General features: G+C 33.9%; 1 protein-coding gene across 1 annotated transcript in view; it reads left to right on the top strand.

Moving 5' to 3' along the window:
• Positions 1 to 19,386, top strand: part of LOC129220235 (atrial natriuretic peptide receptor 2-like) — a 93,553-nt gene that overhangs the window by 22,588 nt on the left and 51,579 nt on the right. The window contains exon 3 of the mRNA XM_054854604.1: positions 12,142 to 12,294. Within this exon, the coding sequence (XP_054710579.1) occupies positions 12,142 to 12,294 (153 nt within the window). The remainder of the gene's footprint in view (positions 1 to 12,141; positions 12,295 to 19,386) is intronic.

Below are 19,386 nucleotides of genomic sequence, written 5' to 3' on the forward strand. Positions count from 1 at the left end.
CTGAACATGCAAAACGTTAAGAGGTCATTTTTTACTTTTCAGTTCATTTTGCTACAAAAGCGTGTTTTTTTAGGTTTTAAAGTATTATATTGTATTTCGTTTTCTATTTTTATGAAAAAAATATTTGTTTTGATGTAATTCAAGATTTTTTAACTCATAAAATTTCACAAAAAAAACTACTGAATAGCTCAGACAACATTCTAAACCTAGAGTTCTCAAACTCCAAAAATAAAGGTATAACAGTTGAGCTCAAAAAACGTTCAGCTGCGCCGATCAATGGGGTTGTTTCCTTCAGTCTAAAACAGTACTTTTTGTCCCTGAAATTGATAGAATAAGCAAAAAAAAAAAGGACCCAAAAAATACTTTCATTTTCCCAACCGTTATTTTTAAATTAATTTTTTTAAATGTCCGATTTTTCAAACAAGGCGTGATCTTGATTACGTCACAAATAATGCTCTTTGCGCATCTTTTTATCGTGTTTCCTCGTTATAATAATCAAGAAGCGAATTAAAATTGCGTTCTACGCTTGCTATCAACCATATCGTTGCCACTACACATGAGTAAAGATCCAAATTAAATATTTTGCTCTGTGAATGGCAACACTGAATGGCATTTCATCATTTGTGATGTCATCGGCAGAAACGTAAACAAGGGAAGCGCACCGATTAAAGTAATTTTTTTAAAATATTAAACTTAAACAAATTATTTAAAACATGGTCAGATCCTATGTTTTTAAGCATGCTCTTTCAGAAAAAAAAAAATATTTTTAAAATTTTGGAAACGACCCCATCGCCTATCAAGCGATAGGCTAATCCATCCCAAACTTCTAACCAGCTTGTTAGAGTCCATTTGTATACCAATTAGTTACTAACCTAAGTACTATTTAGCTATTAAATACTAGAAAAACATTCGATTGCGGCATCCCCTAGCAGTTGATTTGTGTCAAAACTCAAACTATTAAATAGTCATCGGCTTTTTGTATGTGAGCAAAAACATAGGACTCCCTAAATTGAGTGTAAATGAGCTTAAATGTTTCCATTCCAATATATATATATATATATATATATATATATATATATATATATATATATGTGTGTGTGTGTGTGTGTGTGTGTGTCTGTACTTCAGAGCCAGAAGAATGTAAATTACATCATGGTAATTTTTCAGGAGAGAGGAAAAGCTTTTTTCTAGTGCATGAAAAAAATGGGACGCTTTTGCCCTGGTAAAAAGTTTAAAAGGATTTTATTTTATTTATATTTATTTATTTATTTTTAATTTTTTTTAAAGAATGGCATTTGTATGCTCATGCGGAATAGGCTTCTGCTTACAATGCACTAATAAATGGAAGATCGAAATTTTTGGACTTGCGTCAGTCTGACTCTGAGATACACATATAGGTCAACCGAAAAATGTTTTTTCTTTTTTTTTTAATTTTTAGTCTATTTTTTATTTTTTAATCATCTAATCAAAAAAAGCGACAGGCCCATGATTTTAAGTTCTACTAAGAGGTGAGGGGGTGGCAAAGGCTGCGTACTCTATGTATACCAGATAAAATATATCAAAACCGAAGCCTACATATCAGGCAGGGCTGTAAGTGGACATTTTCAAGTTTTGAGTAAAACGTGTTTAAAGATAACATCCTAGATAGGCTTTCATTATTATTTTTTTTTTTTTTTTTTTTTTTCTAAATCAAGCTGTATAGCAGCAATTACCAGGTCTACTAGTACCATCTCTTACCCCAGAGACAGAAGAGAGGTTCATCTACCATTTGTACTGGTTATCTCCAAATTTTTAGTTTTGCCCTTTGCTTCTCACTGCCTCATATGTATAAATACTTAATTTCTCAAAGCCAAGAGAGCAATTGCAATCTCTCGACCCCCTTCCCCCAAAATTGCGGACCTCATAGGCGGAGGTGTAAAACAGTTTTACATATAACGCTTCTTACTTTCTAGTATGAGCGTGCAAAACACCATATTGCTTTAAAAGTGTGAGATAGGGGAAACCGGGGCTAGTAGTGACATTTTCGACATTTTTGATGATACCGTAAGATTTAAATTGAAGTAAAACATTTAGTGCATCATACCAACAGAGGTTTTTTTTGAGCAATCACGATTGCTTATTGTTCTCACTTGACTGTTTTGATGTGCTATGGTTTTATTTTCCCACCAGCACCCTCTGCCAGCACCACCGTCGACCGGCCTCACGATGCTGCTCCTCTAGCGAAGTGCGTGTCCAGGTGTCAATATCCTACACTTAAACGCATACATACACGCGCATACACACAAACACATACACACATACATACGCCTACACACACATACACAAACACATAGACACACTCAAACAGATACAGACACCTACACATACACACACGCCTACACACAGCTGCCCACACACTCATGCCTGCACACAGACACAAACACATACGTCTACACACACATACACATTCCCCCCACACACACAAACACTCATACACACAACTACCCACACACTCATACCTTCACGCAGACGCAAACACACATGCCTACACACATAAACATACACGCCTACATTAACACACACTCGTGATTGCGAAAAACATAATTTGAATTCAAGATGTCAAAATTCAAATTAATTATTATAATTATTAGTATTTTTAAGGCGATACCGTCGAGCCCTGCTATAGCGAACCCGGGATATAACGATCCCGGTTGTAGAGATTCTTTTAATTGGTACCAACTGATGACTTATATTTTTATTGTATTTTCAGACGCTTGTAACGAACCCTAAACGCTGTAAAAGACCGATCCGAAAATTTCTAATATTTTCAGCTTTTCATAGCATTTGCCCTAGTTACGTTCCTTACCAATTTTTTCCATAGGCAAACCCCATCTTCTGCACTAATTACACCCTTTTCACCAGATTACTCCGATCCAAAACACACTCCTCACCAATTATTCCTCTGATGAAAGTGCAGTATGTACTTCACACTGACATTAGCTAAATTGGGCAAGCGAAAATAAAATACTGTAGGGAATTAATTTTAATTTATTCTGAAATTGGAAAGCAGCGAAAATCTATTCTGGATTTGCAAGGAATTTTTCCTTTCTAAATTTACTGTAGTCATTGTCTGGTAGAATTATTATTCTAAGGCAGCTATGAATGTTTTTTTTTTTTTTTTTAATTTTACAAATATCTCCATCTTTATTCTATTCTTGGAATAATGCATGTAAAAAATTAGTGTTTTTCCTAAGTAGTGCCTCGGTTAATATCTATTTCTATCTAGCTAAACGCTTGCCCTAATATATCCAACAATTCTTAATGGGTTACAAAAAAGTCTCACGTTGAAAAACTCTCATATTACTAGTAACTGACAATATGATGCAGAAAAAATATGTTTCGCACACTTTTTTGGATGGAAGAACAAGCATTATCTCGTCAAATCTGCAACAAAACAGTGGAACATTACATTAATGCAGCAGAGAAGGCATAATAACTATCTTTCTCCATGTAATGTTGTTCCCATTGATTTTTCGTTAAGAATGCTGTTTTTGCCATTAACGCAGAATAATCATTTACCTATGTAGTAATGTGAGATTCTTTTCCGAGCAATCAAATTATTCGTTGTTTGCATTCGTTTTTCGTGGGTTTGTTTTACTCGTTTTCTCTCAAAGCTAATCCCGCAATATAAGGTATATGGCCAGCCGAACTAAGCTCACTATGATTGTGAGGCGTAACTGGACATCAAGTAATCTTCTTTATCTTTATCTTTACTAATAATAAAGCTGAAAGTCTCTCTGTCCGGAGGATGTCTGGATGTCTGGATATCTGTAGGATGTCCGTAGGATGTCTGTAGGATGTCTGTGACGCGCATAGCGCCTAAACCGTTCGGCCGATTTTCATGAAATTTGGCACGAAGTTAGTTTGTAGCATGGGAGTGTGCACCTCGAAGCGATTTTTCAAAAATTCGATGTGGTTCTTTTTCTATTCCAATTTTAAGAAAAAAAACTATCATAAATTACGAAATTATCATAACGTGGAACAGTAACATGGGCACAAGCCAATGGGCGAGATATGAAATTATCATAACGTGGAACTGTAACGTCGGTAAAAGCCAATTGGCGAGAAAATTCACCATACATTATTTGTAAATATACAAGCGAACCAAAAGACCTTTAATTTTTCTATTACGGGCGAAGCCGTGCGGGTGCCACTAGTATAAGAATAAAACAAACATTATAACGAAAGACTACATAAAATTTACATTTTCATGAATTAACTTCCTCTTTCATCTCCCCCACTGCACCGGGGTGAAAAAAAACCGAGCTGATGTGTGTCACACGACTTCCTTTTACTCCAATTTAATGTCATTTCCCCATTACTGGCAATTTTAATGGGATTCAATAGTTTACTCTCTAAATATCACCAACAGGGGCCAAACTGAAATCAGATTTTTGTTTAAAAAGTTGGCCAAGTTGGCGACAAAAGGCGCAACTTGGCGACCAAAAGACGGGCGATATATCGCCAAGTGTCCACCAAATGATAACACCACTTGAGTTTACATCAGTGGCGGCTCGTGCCTTGAAAAAGTGAGGGGACCAGATCATGGGTGCACTCGCAGCCCCCCCCCCCCCCGGTTTTTCACGAAAAAAAACATTTAAACTTTCTGAAAATAATTATTTGTGTTAAATAAATAAAATTAAATTTATTTTAAACACAGGAAAAGCTACAAAATACTTAATCTAATAAATAAATCACGAACAATATTAATAACATTCAAGCTGTGTAAAATAAACAACATGCAAGCAGGGTAACGGATTCTTCGGCTTCGGCGAATTCTGCTGTAAATATTGAGGTTCAATGCGTTGGTGTTGAGAGAAAAACACACTCACACACAGACAGAGATAATCCGCGGCAGCGTATAATCCGCACCTCATTAATTTTACTTTTTTAACAGACAATCCGTGGATTATACGCAGAAAAATACGGTACAATCCATTGTTTTAAATTTCAAGCACGTACGCAAAAAAAAGGACAATAAATAAAAAAGTTATAAATTATTGTCTGAAAAAAGTGAGGGGACCGGGGCCCCTCCCACGAGCCGCCACTGGTTTACATCGAAATTAACAAAGCTTTCCCCCCAAAAAAGGGGGTAAAGACCCCTTTAAAAACACCCGAATTCAACCAAAAGGAGAGGTGCACAACTAGACCTCCACTAGGAGTCTACGTACCAAATTTCAACTTTCTAGGGCATACCGTTCTTGAGTTATGCGACATACATACGCATATCCGTACATACGCACATACATACGTACATACAGACGTCACAAGAAAACTTGTTGTAATTAACTCGGGAATCGTCTAAATGGATATTTCGCGTGTCTAGACGTTCTTCGACACTTATCCACGTGTGGTCGAGTCGAAAAAAAAACTCAACATTCATTCGAGGGTGAATAAAATGGAAATTAAGATCGATTTTTTAGGGAAATTTTTTTTGCGGATACTTCCTTTTTTGTAAAAGGAAGTAATATAATGGAAATTTTGCATCAATAAATTAGCATATTGTTATGATAACAACAATTCGTCGTTGGTAAATTTCTCCCAATTTCCATATTTTCTCATGTTATCTAGAAAAATCTAAATATATTTACATTTTATACATTTTTTAAAACTGATTTGAGAGAGTCATTTTAAAATGAATTTTATTTTTATATTCATATGTCCCACCGTTCGAAAAAAGGTTGGACATCACTTTAATGCTGTATAGAATGTTTCTTCCTTTGCATTTCTTAGGAATGGCGTACTTTCAAAACAGTTACCAGCATTTATAACACCCGTTTTGTTTGTTGTTCTTTCACAAATTGCTTGTCAAATGTTGTTTTCGTTTTATCCACCGTGAAACTTTCGTCAAACTACGACTTAATCCATGCTCATTAAGTCGTCTTCGACAAGTGTCAGTTTTCAAGAATGCATGAAAGAACAAGTTTCGTTTGTGTAACAGCTGTTGCCCCAACAGCAGTCTAATGTTACTTTATTTTTCATATCGTCATTAACCATAGAAATGCGTTTTAATCCTAACAACAAAAACTGATATTAATTCGAAAGTTAATTCAGATTTTGAATATCTCGAGAATATTTTAGCGACTCTGTGGAAATTATTCTTTAAATACATTTTCACAAATATATTTTCAAAATGACGTTTTCAGCGCATAATTTTAGTTGTTAAATGTACATAGTATGCCTATATTTTTATTTACTTTCGTAAGTTTGCATTACATTTTGTTAAAGCTTTAAAAAAAACTAAAATTGTAAAATAATGAAGTTGTCGTTTGCAAGGACAGTCATTAAAATCAAATAGGTAATATTTAATTTTTCGTAAAAGATTTTGCGAGTCATATGAAAAACTTTACAGCGATATTTATGTCAAGGTTTGATTTTAAAAAAATGAAAGTGAAAATCGGATTTTATTACTTAAAAAAATGTAATAACATCATTTTCTGTAGTTTGACTTCTTTATCTGCGATATTTTCTTTTTTTCACAAAAAGCTTACTTCTGGCGCAAGTTTCTAGTCCTAGTGCAAGGAACTTGTTATTACAAGCTTTAAAATGTTTTTACTGTTAGTTCAACTTTTTGTGTGTAATTCTTCCAAATTTCTTCAAGCTCCATCATATTATTCTGCATATTATTATCTGAAGGGCTACTGAAAATAAAAACAGTCCATTTTGGAAAAAATTGTCGCTTGCATCTATTTTAAAATTTTCAATTTTTACAAACATGTTACTTTACATGTTGTCTACAGAAAGTCTCTACTTCAACAAAAACATTGATTGGCGCGTTCATATAAAGAAAATCTCAATGTTTATAAAAATGCTACTCGACATGTTCCCCACCTGAAAATCTCTAATTTAGCGAAATTGCTGCATGATATGCCCTGTTCATCACTGTAAAATACGAGTTCCTACGAAAACGTTGCTTGACCATGTTCAATCATAGAAAATCCCCATTGCAGTAAAAATGTTGCTTGACATGTGCAATTGTAAAAAAAACTTCATTTCTGTAATAATGTTACTCGGCGTGTTCACCACGGAAAATCTCTAATTTAGCGAAATTGCTGCATGATATGTCCTGTTCATCCGTGGAAATTACCAGTTCCTACGAAAATGTTGCTTGACCATGTTCAATCATAGAAAATTTCCATTTAAGTAAAAATGTTGCTTGACATGTGCAATTGTAAAAAAAACTTCATTTCTGTAATAATGTTACTTGGCGTGTTCACCACGGAAAATCTCTAATTTAGCGAAATTGCTGCATCATGATATGTCCTGTTCATCCGTGTAAAATACCAGTTCCTATGAAAATGTTGATTAACCATGTTCAATCAAAGAAAATCTCCATTGCAGTAAAAATGTTGCTTGACATGTGCAATTGTAAAAAAACTTCATTTCTATAACAGTGTTACTTGGCGTGTTCACCACGGAAAATCTCCATTTCCGCAATTGACATGTTCTTCCATTAAAATCTCAGTTTCTGTAAAAATGTTTACTTGTCACGTTCATCCATTAAAAAGTTAGATAAATGGCAAAAATCTATTGCTCCCATTTCTCTGACAAAGGACAATTTCAGCTACTGTTTTCGCAGGTCGTCATCCTCTTTTTTCTGCCGTTTTACTCAAGTTACGGAAGAGAAATACGCAAGGACAAAACAAAAAATAAATTGAAGATCTAAAAACGTGATTTTAGGCTGTCTTTTGTCAAGTTTAGGGAAAATCAAGTTTCTTATTCATTGCATCGACGTTTAAAAAAAAATAAAAATAGTACACGGATGAATGATTTTTGATAGAATAAGTTTCTAATTTGCGATATCATGAAATTAAAAAATGTAAATATACATACGTACATATCTTTAAACTTATGAAGCACTTCTAAAATTAGGTTTTAGAAACCACAATACTCTTGTTAAAAGTTATCAATTACTTATTACTTTAGAAAAAAAATCATTTTTAAACCACAAACTGCATTATTGTTATTAAAATATTTACATACATTAATACCGCTATTTTTTTTACCAAGTGAATCATTTTAACTGTTTAAATCTTTATATGCTCCCGTTTTCAGAGTATACTGGTAAATTTAATACTTGTAATAATGATCTTCTAAGAAGCCCCTTTTGCTAGATCGTAACTTGGGCCCCTTTTCAGAATGGGTGGTATCCTCTAGAACCTCTCCCCCCCCCCCCTGGTGGGTGCCATGTCTTTTCAAAGTTATAACTTAGTTTGCCAGTTTAAAACACAATATTTAAAAACCATGAGATATGATTGATACATTCTTGAAATAAATAATTTTTTTAAGCACTTTTAAAACTTTTTTTTAATTCAATACCTTATTTTTTCCCAATATTTGCTATTCTATCAATCTGCCACAGAAGTTTACTAAGACACACGAAATTTGATCTTAATTGACACGAAAATTATATATTTCCGTTTCAAAAGCAAGTAATTTATGTTTGAAGAAACGTAACTTTGAAATAGTAACGTGTAAAACAATTACTTATGAGTTCTTTTTCTTAACGTGAAAAAAAATCTTCAAAAAACAAGCAATAAAATTTAAAACATTCCACATCACACTGCTTTCTGGAGTTTTGGATCCAATTTAAGCAGGAAGCAAGCAAAGTTAAGTATAATCCAGAGAAGTTTACAAAGATTGAAGATACAAAATATGCGCCCATGATTTCTTACATGTATCTGACAAGATTATAACCACTAATATTTTGTGATAAAAGTATATAGAAAACAACAACTTACTTCATGTCAAAATCCTTGATCATCTGCCGGCATCTTCATAACAAGTAGTGTCGTCCATGTTGTTTTTGTGTACTAGAAATTACAGGCTTTGCGTCGGTCGCTGAGCCCGTGATTGAATCAATTTCGACGGCAGGTGGAGCTTCACACAAAACATCGTGAGTTACTCCACCAATTCTAGTTTTTCAAAAAATAATATGACTTACTCCAAAATTTCTGTGACGTTACACCTATTAAATATGGTAATCTTACACAATGTTTTTAGTGCTGGCCAATCTTTCTTTCTTTCTTTTTGATGCTTATTTGCACAGGTATATTTTGATGAGGATTACAATCTGTGTGCCTTGCCTCCCTTACGCATGATATATATTTTTATTACACATATAAACAACACGTGAAAGAATTTGCATCATAAGGAGGGGAAAGTACAACCGGGGCGAAGGTGGGAGTCGAACCCACCGCCTCAAGGTGCCAATGTCAAGCAATCATTCAGACCGCTCGGCCACTGAGGCCCCTGCTGGGCAATCACTGTTTCTGTTTTCGGAACCAATCAAATAGTAATTGCCAGCAGAATGACATGTACATAATTAGATCAATTCGTTATTGTTATTTGTTCTTTCGAAGGAGGACAGTTTCTTATGTATTCAAATTACAATTATTTTTGCTCACAGCTATTGGTTGTAACTATTTTTGTTTTACAAATACAGTAAACTCCCGATTATCCGCGTATTAGGGTGGCACGGTAACCACGGATAAGCGAAACCGCGGATAATCCGAAATATAGGTAAAAAACAATACTGGTGTATACAATAGCTAAAAATAGGAACAAAACTCCACATACAGAAAAGTTATAGCTGAAAACAATAACATTGATTGTAAAAAATATATGAAAAAGCTAAAAACAAACAATAACATGATCATAAGTCGCCACTGTTGAAGAAAAAAAAATGTTAAAAGACCCGCGGATAATCCGACCGCCGATAATCTGGAGTTAACTGTATTTGTTTTTCGTTTTGCGTACTGAATTCTGTACATTAAATTATCTCTAACATTTAGCAGCAAGTTATCACCCCTAAGCAAGAGCCAAGGCAGAACTATATGCAATACACCAGATATTCCGGTTATCATATCCAGAGACTGCAGATTCGGTCTGGATTAGTGAATAATCGAGCTGGAGGGGGGGGGGAGCAGATGTCATCTCGTTGAAGCTGAGAGTGCCTACAAACTGATATTTAAAATTACTCACCTGTGAGTGTCCGCAGCATGGCGCGGCAAAGCTTGGTATTTAATCATATTTATTATATTGGTATGGGTATGTAATTATATTGTTAATAAATGCCTAAGCTTTGCCTTCAATTCACGAGTAGAGTCACATTATGCTGCGGGCACTCGCTGGTGCGGTAAATTCCTTTTGTCCACCAGTTTGTTGGCACTCTCAGCTTCAATGAAATGACATCTGCCTCCATCTGGGTTATTCACTAACCCAGACTGATGAGTTCTAATGAAAACGAAACTGCAGTCTCTAGATATTGCATATATCTTTAAAATGTTTGCATTTTGGGAAGCATAATATTTTCCACAAGAATATAAAGTTAAAAATTTCAAAGGTGTCCGCACTTTTGGCCACCACTGTATAGGGGAGAGTGTTGTACCTTGGGACATTTTTCATATTTTAATTTTTAAAGTCAATTATTTGAATCAAGTTTAAAATCTAAAAGTCACATTAAAATACCCCAACATACTTCTATGCAATTTATTTTTTCAAAATTCAGAGAGTTTGAAAATAAAATGTTGCCAGCCATTTAAAATAAAAGTTCCAAGATGTCCCTAGTTACAACATTCTATTGTACCTTAGGACACATCCTGCTGTACTATGGGAATTTTTTCATGATTCTAGAAACAGCCATATACTTGAACCAATTTTGCACCAGAAAAAAATTTAAAAAAAATTATATTAATTTGAATTTTTGGCATCTTGAATTCAAATTATGTTTTTCGCAATCACGAGCGTGTGTGTGTATGTATGCGCGTGTGTGTTTGTGTAGGCGCATGTGTGTGGGTGTGAGTGTTGTGTATGCAATGCTGTGCGTGTAGGCGTTCGTGTGTGTGTGTAGGCGTTCGTGTGGTTGTGTGTATGTAGGCATGTGTGTTTGTGTCTGTGTGCAGGCATGAGTGTGTGTAGGAGTGTGTGTATGTGTAGGTGTGTGTATGTAGGTGTGTGTGTGTGTATGTAGGTGTGTGTGTGTAGGTAGGTGTGTGTGTGTAGGTGTGTGTGTATGCATGTGTATGTAGGATATGGACGCAACCTGGACACTGTTTTCGCAAGAGGAGCAGCATCGTGAGGAGCCGGTCGACGGTGATGCTGCAGAGGGTGCTGGCGGGAAAATAAAATCAGCGTAACATCAAAAACAGTCAAATGAGAACAATAAGCAATCATGATTGCTCAAAAAAATTCATGGTAATGAATTAAATCATGAATATTTAATACACTGAATTATGAATAATGAATTATGATCTAACATTAAATGTGTTTAAAAGACTACATAAGATTAGAACATTGTTCCACGTTCCTAAGCATATCTTAATTATTAAGAACCATGCATATGTTGTATCTTCGAACGTGTCCCAAGGTTCAAAATGTTTGGCTGTCCCTAGATACAATCACCACGTTGTTTTAGAGAAAAGAGAATGATGGTCAATCAGGATGCACTATCATTATTTTCTCATAAGCAAGATATTTAAAGTATGTACTGCTCTTTAATAACAAAATAAAATTCAGCTGATTGAATTTACAAATACAAGGACAGAAAATGAATTAAAAATGAAGAAAATACTTACTTTTGAGTCAATGAAATTTTCTTTCTCTCACAAAATCGTCAATTTTACTCATTTGATGCTGATTTTTACTATGGCACCATTTAGTGGTGAAGGTTACTATTAGAGATTACAAAAGCATGGCTGCTAAAAATAGATTCTTAGAAATTAGCAGTGACCCGAAACACAAACGTCCTAAGGCACTCTCCCCTATAGTAAAAGCATATTTTCGCGAGCTGTAACTTTGGCAAAAATTAAGATATTGGTGATTTTGTGAGCTGAAAATTTCATGAATTTTATGTGAATAGAACCGAAAGTTGATTACTTAAAAAAAAAAATTTGACGTATTTCGCGTGGCCCAAATATTTCCGAATACTACGGGCTCGCGAATATAAAAGCCTCGCGAAAATAAGTGTTTTTGCAGTAGACAAATTTCGCTCCTTGAGTTGTTTGTTAAGCAATTTCGTCTTTTTACTGAAATTCATCGCTACTAAGCACTACGTAACTTCCATAAAAATTATATTTCTCAGTGACTTTTTTTTCTTTCCAGTCATTGTCATCCTCGGGGGTGACAAAGACGTCCGCGAAATGATGTTGGTCGCTAAACGCCTGGACATGACAGCTTCTGGAGAGTTTGCGTTTTTCTACACCGAGTTGATACAAGACGAAGCGAAAGGAAATCAATCGTGGCACCGAGGAATTGGTAAGACACTTTCTTTCCAAGTTGGTGATACAGTTTAGAAATTTTTTCAAGGTAAAAAAAATACAGATCCTTAAAAGTAGAGCAGCATCACTGACTACTGGCTATAAGTATTACAAGTTTGAAAATGTAATCCCCCACCCTCCAATCACACTTGAAAATGGCATTTTTTTCAATTTCATTGATTTTGTTTTAAACCCGTAAATGAATACTTTTTTTTAAACCCTTTAAAATATGTTCTTTGGCTTTAAACTTGTTCATATTATGAGAAAAATTCTTTTTAAAACCGTAGCTTAATTTAGGTATGTTTTATGGTTGAACAACCACTTAGCAACATCGGGTTATAACTGCAAAAACAACAAATAATTAACCATTAAATGTCTCAAATATGGAAAAATTTGCAAAAGTGCTATTAAGCAATAGTAAACGTAGTTCCTAGTAGCTAGTAAAAGTTCATAGAATTAAAAGAAGTATGCATTTTCAAGCTTCCTAAACTACAAAAAAAAAAAAAAAAAGTCCTACATTAGCGAATACCGTTAAAAGAGATATGTTCTTTTTTTCCACCAGATTAGTGCATTTACAAGGTTAAAATTGATTTAATAGCATCTTCAGGGGGCATTTGTTTTTGACTTTTGGCAACTACAGAGTTTCAATTCGTTCTTACAGCGTTTTGAAAGACTAAATTGAGCATATATTGCCAAATGGCAACACTATGCTTTTAAGGGTTAAATTGCACAAAGTGAAAAAAAATCGAACTGTTTGAAATTGATAGAAAATCCACATACGCCTCTCTTGGTGTTAAAAGTTCTTCAGAGTAAGAAATGAAGCTGTGAAGTGTTATATTTTTTGAGGCTAATTATTGTGAAGCTCTGAGAAATTGAGCTCCGACTCTGACAATGTTTACCTCTGTTTCGGTAAAAAGAGAGGGGGGTAATTGGCGTTAAATTAAGTTGAGAAACTCTCTTAGTATTTTTTCAAAAATATTCCAACTAAAATCCGAGCAATAGCACGTCTATTTTTCACTAAATTCCCCTAAAACAGGTAAAAATTGTCAAGGTCACAGCTCAACTAAGCAGAGTTGCACTATACCTTTCCTTGCTTGGAAGAGATTGTCCCTCGTAACCTTGAAACGCGTGCACGTAAGGTTGATTGAACATTTGCATCTTACTACATCGAAAATCTTTATTTCTGCAGGATTATTAATGAAACCATTTAATTCATACGGGCTAGAATAACTCTAAACTATCTTTTATTTTTGAGATAAACTTTTGACAATTTTATGATGATAAATTACTGCTTAGGGACCATTTTACGGTTTTTTGTTCAAATGTATGATGTCCACAATATGACACTTTTTTTTTGCCATTACTCTTTAATTTGCTGTTAAATTAGCACAAAATTGTATTCTGATTTATTCCTACCAACATTTAAACTCAAAATAAAACAATGTGCTAATCAAACAGTAAATTAAATAATTATGGCAAAAAAATGTCATGTTCAGAAGTCTACATTTGGACAAAACACTGTAAAATGACCTGTAGGTTGGGTAATGGGTCAAAACTTCGCGGCCGAAGCTTCGCCGGACAATACTTCGCGGCCAAAACTACGCTTGGACAAAACTTCGCGCCGTCAAAACTTCGCGTGGACAATACTTCGCGCGGTCAAAACTTCGCATGGCCAAAACTTCGCGTGGTCATTACTTCGTTTGGACAAAACTTCGCGCTGTCAAAACTTCGCGCAGTCAAAATTTCATGCTCTCAAAACTTTGCATTTGCATAAACAAAACTTCATGCGTGTATTACGTTTCGCATCTAAAATAAACTTTCTTAAGATTAAATTATTTTAGTTTCAATGTGAAAAAAATCTTTAAATTATATATATACAGTAGTACCTCCTTTAAGGGACACCTCTGAATAAGGGACACCTCTATTTAAGGGACACTTTTTCTGGTCCCAGTCCCTTTGAATAGGAACCTCCATGTGTTTGCCTCTCTTTAAGGGACACTCTATTTAAGGGACACTTTTTCTGGTCCCAGTCCCTTTGAATAGGAACCTCCATGTGTTTGCCTCTCTTTAAGGGACACCTCTATTTAAGGGACACTTTTTCTGGTCCCAGTCCCTTTGAATAGGAACCTCCATGTGTTTGCCTCTCTTTAAGGGACACCTCTATTTAAGGGACACTTTTTCTGGTCCCACTCCCTTTGAATAGGAACCTCCATGTGTTTGCCTCTCTTTAAGGGACACTCTATTTAAGGGACAGTCGTAGAGAAAAATTACCTATAAATGGATTAGAAATATCGAATTTATACTGGAATTCAAGGTCCACTTTTTGTTCAAAAATTAACTGGTAAAAGTTTGTCTGGATATTAACATAAAAATTAAGAAATATGTATTATAAAGTTCTTGGTGAGTCCTACATTCATGCTTTTTCCTCTCAATAATTTCTTCATATGGACCTGACATATAGGGTGCCGCCCATGACAAGCTTCGTATAGAAACATTTAAATGTGGTCACACTGTTTAAAATGCAAGACTTGTAAGGACGCGTACGAACCCTGGTTTTTCATTGGAAATTACATAACATGAAACAAATCTATTTAACATATTAATTCAAAATTGTAATTTTTGAAAACCAGTTACAAAACTTTAATGCTACGGAATATGATAAAACTTTATTTATTTATTTCTTTTCCAGTTTGAATAATTCTGAATTTTATTTCATAGATATGAAACATTTTCAATACTCCCATCTTATATGTTACTAATTTACATTTATTATGATATAATACTCAGTTAAGTACACAACATGCATCAATTCATCAACCTCCGAAAAAGGGACACCTCTATATAAGGTCCAGTCCCCTTAGTGTCCCTTATTGAGAGGTTCTACTGTGTATATATATATATATATATATATATATATATATATATATATATATATATATATATATATATATATATATATATATATATATATATATATATATATATATATATATATATATATATATATATATATATATATATACGCGAAGTTTTGACCCAAAACTTGATTTTTTAATGTATCTAAAGAAGTCTGAGGTTCTTACCTTTCACAATACAACGAAGGGAAAAAACTGAATTTAAGACTCATGGCCACTAACGTCACTCAAACGAACGAGAGGAATATTTATTTCATTCGCCAAGTTGTAAACGACAGTTAGAAAATTTATGTCTATTTTTCCACTCTCTATTTTTTTCAAAAGTCGAGTTCTAGCTGTTGAGTATGTGAAAATTCTATAAATAGAATGTTTCCCTTTTTGCATCATTAGGAAGTATAGAGTAAGATTGTGTGGTTTGCAGAAGCTAAAAATAATAACAGTTACCTTTCTCAAGAAAAACAAGCATTCTTTGTTTTATGAGTTTTTTAAAGTAACAGTGGTGATAAAGGGAAACGAATTACATTCTATTTAAAACATAAATCCATGTTTCTCATCACTGGAAAGAAATTGTTGATAGCGAAAGTAAACATTTTTTTTTTTTTTTTTTGAGTTCAAAACCAGAACTGTGTTTTGAGTCTTGGAATGCTTTGGAATCATAGAAACCTGTTTGTGTTTGAGAATCGATATATTCTTAACCGATGAAAATAGTTGCTCTCTCTTCAAAACACGATCGTGTTTTGTTAAACGAATTTTTTTTATTTCTACATTTCAATTGTTATTGGATTGTATAAACTGAGCGTTTATAGGTTCTTTTTTGACACGCGGACTGGTAAAGTTTGAAAAAAATTTCACCGGTAGTTTTTTTTTTTTTTTCCTTCTTTTTTTGCGAAACTTTGTTAGGTATTAAAAGAACTTGCATAAGTCAATAGTGAAATTGCAATAAAAGTTTTATATTAATTCAACGAGAAGTAATTACTGTAATTATGTATTATATAAACGTGAACAAAACTTGGAGAAAAAGCGCAGAAAGTGATGAAAAGTGATCATAAAACTAACGTAAAAAAGATCATATGAATTTTTTTTTTTTCTGTTTTTACTTCCTTTTACAAAAAAGGAAGTATTGTATTCCCGAAAAAAATTTCACTCAAAAATGGGCCTTAATTTCCATTTTGCTCACCCCCAAATGAATGTTGAGTTTCTTTTTTTTCGACCCGACCACACGTACATATGTACCTAAGAACGTATAGACACAAGAAATATCCATTTTGAAGTTTCCCGAGTTAATTACAACGGGTTTTCTCATGACGTCTGTATGTACGTATGTATGTGTGTATGTATATCGCCAGTCTTTTGGTCGCCAAGTTTTGTCGCCAACTTGGCGACAAATTTGGCGATTTTTTTTTTAAATCTGGTTTCAATGTGGCCATTGTTAGTGATATTTAAAGAGTTAGAGAGAGAATCTCATTAAAATTGCAATAATAGGGAAATAACATTAAATTGGTGTAACAGGAAGTCATGTGATGCACACATCAGCTCGTTTATTCTTATTTTTTTATTTCATTATTGTTAGCATTCTTGTAAATGTTTTCGGATAAGATTAAATCTTTTTAACGCAGAATCTATGAGGACTGGCCAATTTTTTCGCGGAGTAGTGGTTGAGAATCCTTGTCCCTAGGTCCATGTTTTGATTATTTAAATAATTTTCGTAAAAAGGTCTTCAAAGAATAATTTCGATATCGATGTTTGTTTACTTCCTTTTACAAAAAAAGGAACTATTGTATTCGCGAAAAAAAAAATTCACTCAAAAATCGCCTTAATTTTCATTTTGCTCACCCGAAAATGAATCTTGAGGTTTTTTTGCGACCCGACCACACGTACATACATATGTACCTAAGAACGTATAGACGCCCGAAATATCCATTTTGACGTTTCCCGAGTTAATTACAACGAATTTTCTCGTGACGTCTGTATGTACGTATGTATGTGCGTTTGTGTGTATGTGTGTATGTATGTCGCATAACTCAAGAACGGTATGTCCTAGAAAGTTGAAATTTGGTACGTAGACTCCTAGTAGGATCTAGTTGTTCACCTCCTCTTTTGGTTGAATTCGAGTGTTTCTAAAGGGGACTTTTGCCCCTTTTTTTGGGGTGGAAATCATTGTTAATTTCGATGCAAACTCAAGTGGTGTTATAATTTGGCGGGCACTTGGCGATATATCGCCAGTCTTTTGATCGCCAAGTTTTGTCGCCAACTTGGCGACAAATTTGGTGATTTTTTTTTCATTTAATCTGGTTTCAATGTGGCCATTGTTGGTGATATTTAGAGAGTTAACTCTTGAATCACATTAAAATTGCAATAATGGAGAAATAACATTAAATTGGTGTAAAAGGAAGTCATGTGATGCACACATCAGCTCGTTCAGATATAGTATTTGCCAATTCTTTGCATTCCACTTCTGTACAAAATTCAGGCGCGGATGTTGACAATAATATTTATGTTGGAGCATTCAATGCTCAATCAGAGACGAGAGAAGTATCTTTCTGGCTTACTGCGACAGATTTTATAGCTCTGATCATGAAATTATACAGCTCTCAGCAATAAAATATCAAGGATGACTCATATCATAAAGTTGATCATTATTGCTCAGATAATTAGATGCCTAAAACGCAATAATTCAGATATTCAGGTAGAAAAAAAATAATTTTCCAAGGGGGGAAAAAGCTGTTTTTGCGATGAAATACTTCAGTAGGTTTTCGATTCGCTTTGAGTTTATTAAAAACAGTGAACATGACATTTTATTTATTTGTATTTATTTATTTATTTCGGAAACTTGGAAGTTGAGATTATCTTGTTCAGAGTAGAGACATTCGAAGTACAGTTAGTGTAAAATCACTTTCCCTCGTGCTTACTCTTGCAAAAATGCTTTTGGGTCGTCAACTTTGAACCTTTTTAACTCTTATGGAACTGTAGTCTGCTTCACAATCGTTGGCACTTGTGGAAACTACAGAAATCAATTGTTTTACATCCACATTGCTTGAAAAATGGTAAATAAACAAAGATGATTCACGAAGAAACCTTGTTCTGACAATGTTTGATTTCAGCAATCCTGATGTTTCTTGCTTCCAATCGGTTTTCATGTAGATTCGTTCGAAGACGTGAAAAGCAGAGCTGTGCATTTCATCAACCCAGGCCTTTAAGGGGTCTAAGGACCTTTAATCTTTAAAATTTTCGATTTTCTGGAAAAAATATATGTTATGCATAGTTTAATTCTGAACAATTTGATACCTTATTTATTACCATACGCCAAAAACTTTTCGAGTTATTGTAAAAATGCGTCAACTTTCCCCATAGAGATGTATGTTAACAGTAGCTGTTTAAGCCTCTTTTTCTCAGGTGCCGGTTTCTTCGGTTTTCTCGTTTTGCGCGCATGATATCTCAGAAAGTTTCTTATATATTTCCGTAAAACTTTTAATGTGTGTTTATCTGGTTTATATTTATGACCTGAACCTAAATTTATTTATTTTTTTAAAATTATTTATTTATTTTTTTTGAAATTTGATAAGTTAATATCGAAAATTTCCAAAATTTTGGGCAAAAAAATATTTTTTTCTTTAAATATTAACTTTTATTTTTAAGTGAAATTTAGGTTCAGATCATAAAAATGTACAAGACAAACATGCATGAAAAGTTTCACGGAAATATATTAGAAACTTTCTGAGATATCGTGCGCGCAAAACGAGAAAACCGAAGAAATCGGCACCTGAGAAAAAGAGGCTTAAACAGCTGCGGTTAACATAAATCTCTATGGGGAAAGTTAACGCATTTTTACGATAACTTGAAAAGTTTTTGGTGTATAATAATAAATAAGGTATCAAATTGTTCAAAATTAAATTATGCATAACATATATTTTTTCCAGAAAATCAAAAATTTTGAAGGTTAAAGGTCCTTAGACCCCTTAATTTAGAATTGCTGCGAGGTAAAAAAATATGCCTTAAAAATGTCACAGCTATAGAGTCATTCCACGGAAAACGATCATTTTGTCCCGCACGTGACAACTCATACATTTCATTTAACATGATAGTTTTAAAGGAAAAAATATTTGTTGCTTAAGGGGTTACATTACCTCAAAAATGTTGAAACGATCAAAAAAAATTTTATTGCTGATTTCAAAACT

This window comes from Uloborus diversus, chromosome 1, assembly GCF_026930045.1.
Source record: "Uloborus diversus isolate 005 chromosome 1, Udiv.v.3.1, whole genome shotgun sequence".
Classification (NCBI taxonomy): domain Eukaryota; kingdom Metazoa; phylum Arthropoda; class Arachnida; order Araneae; family Uloboridae; genus Uloborus; species Uloborus diversus.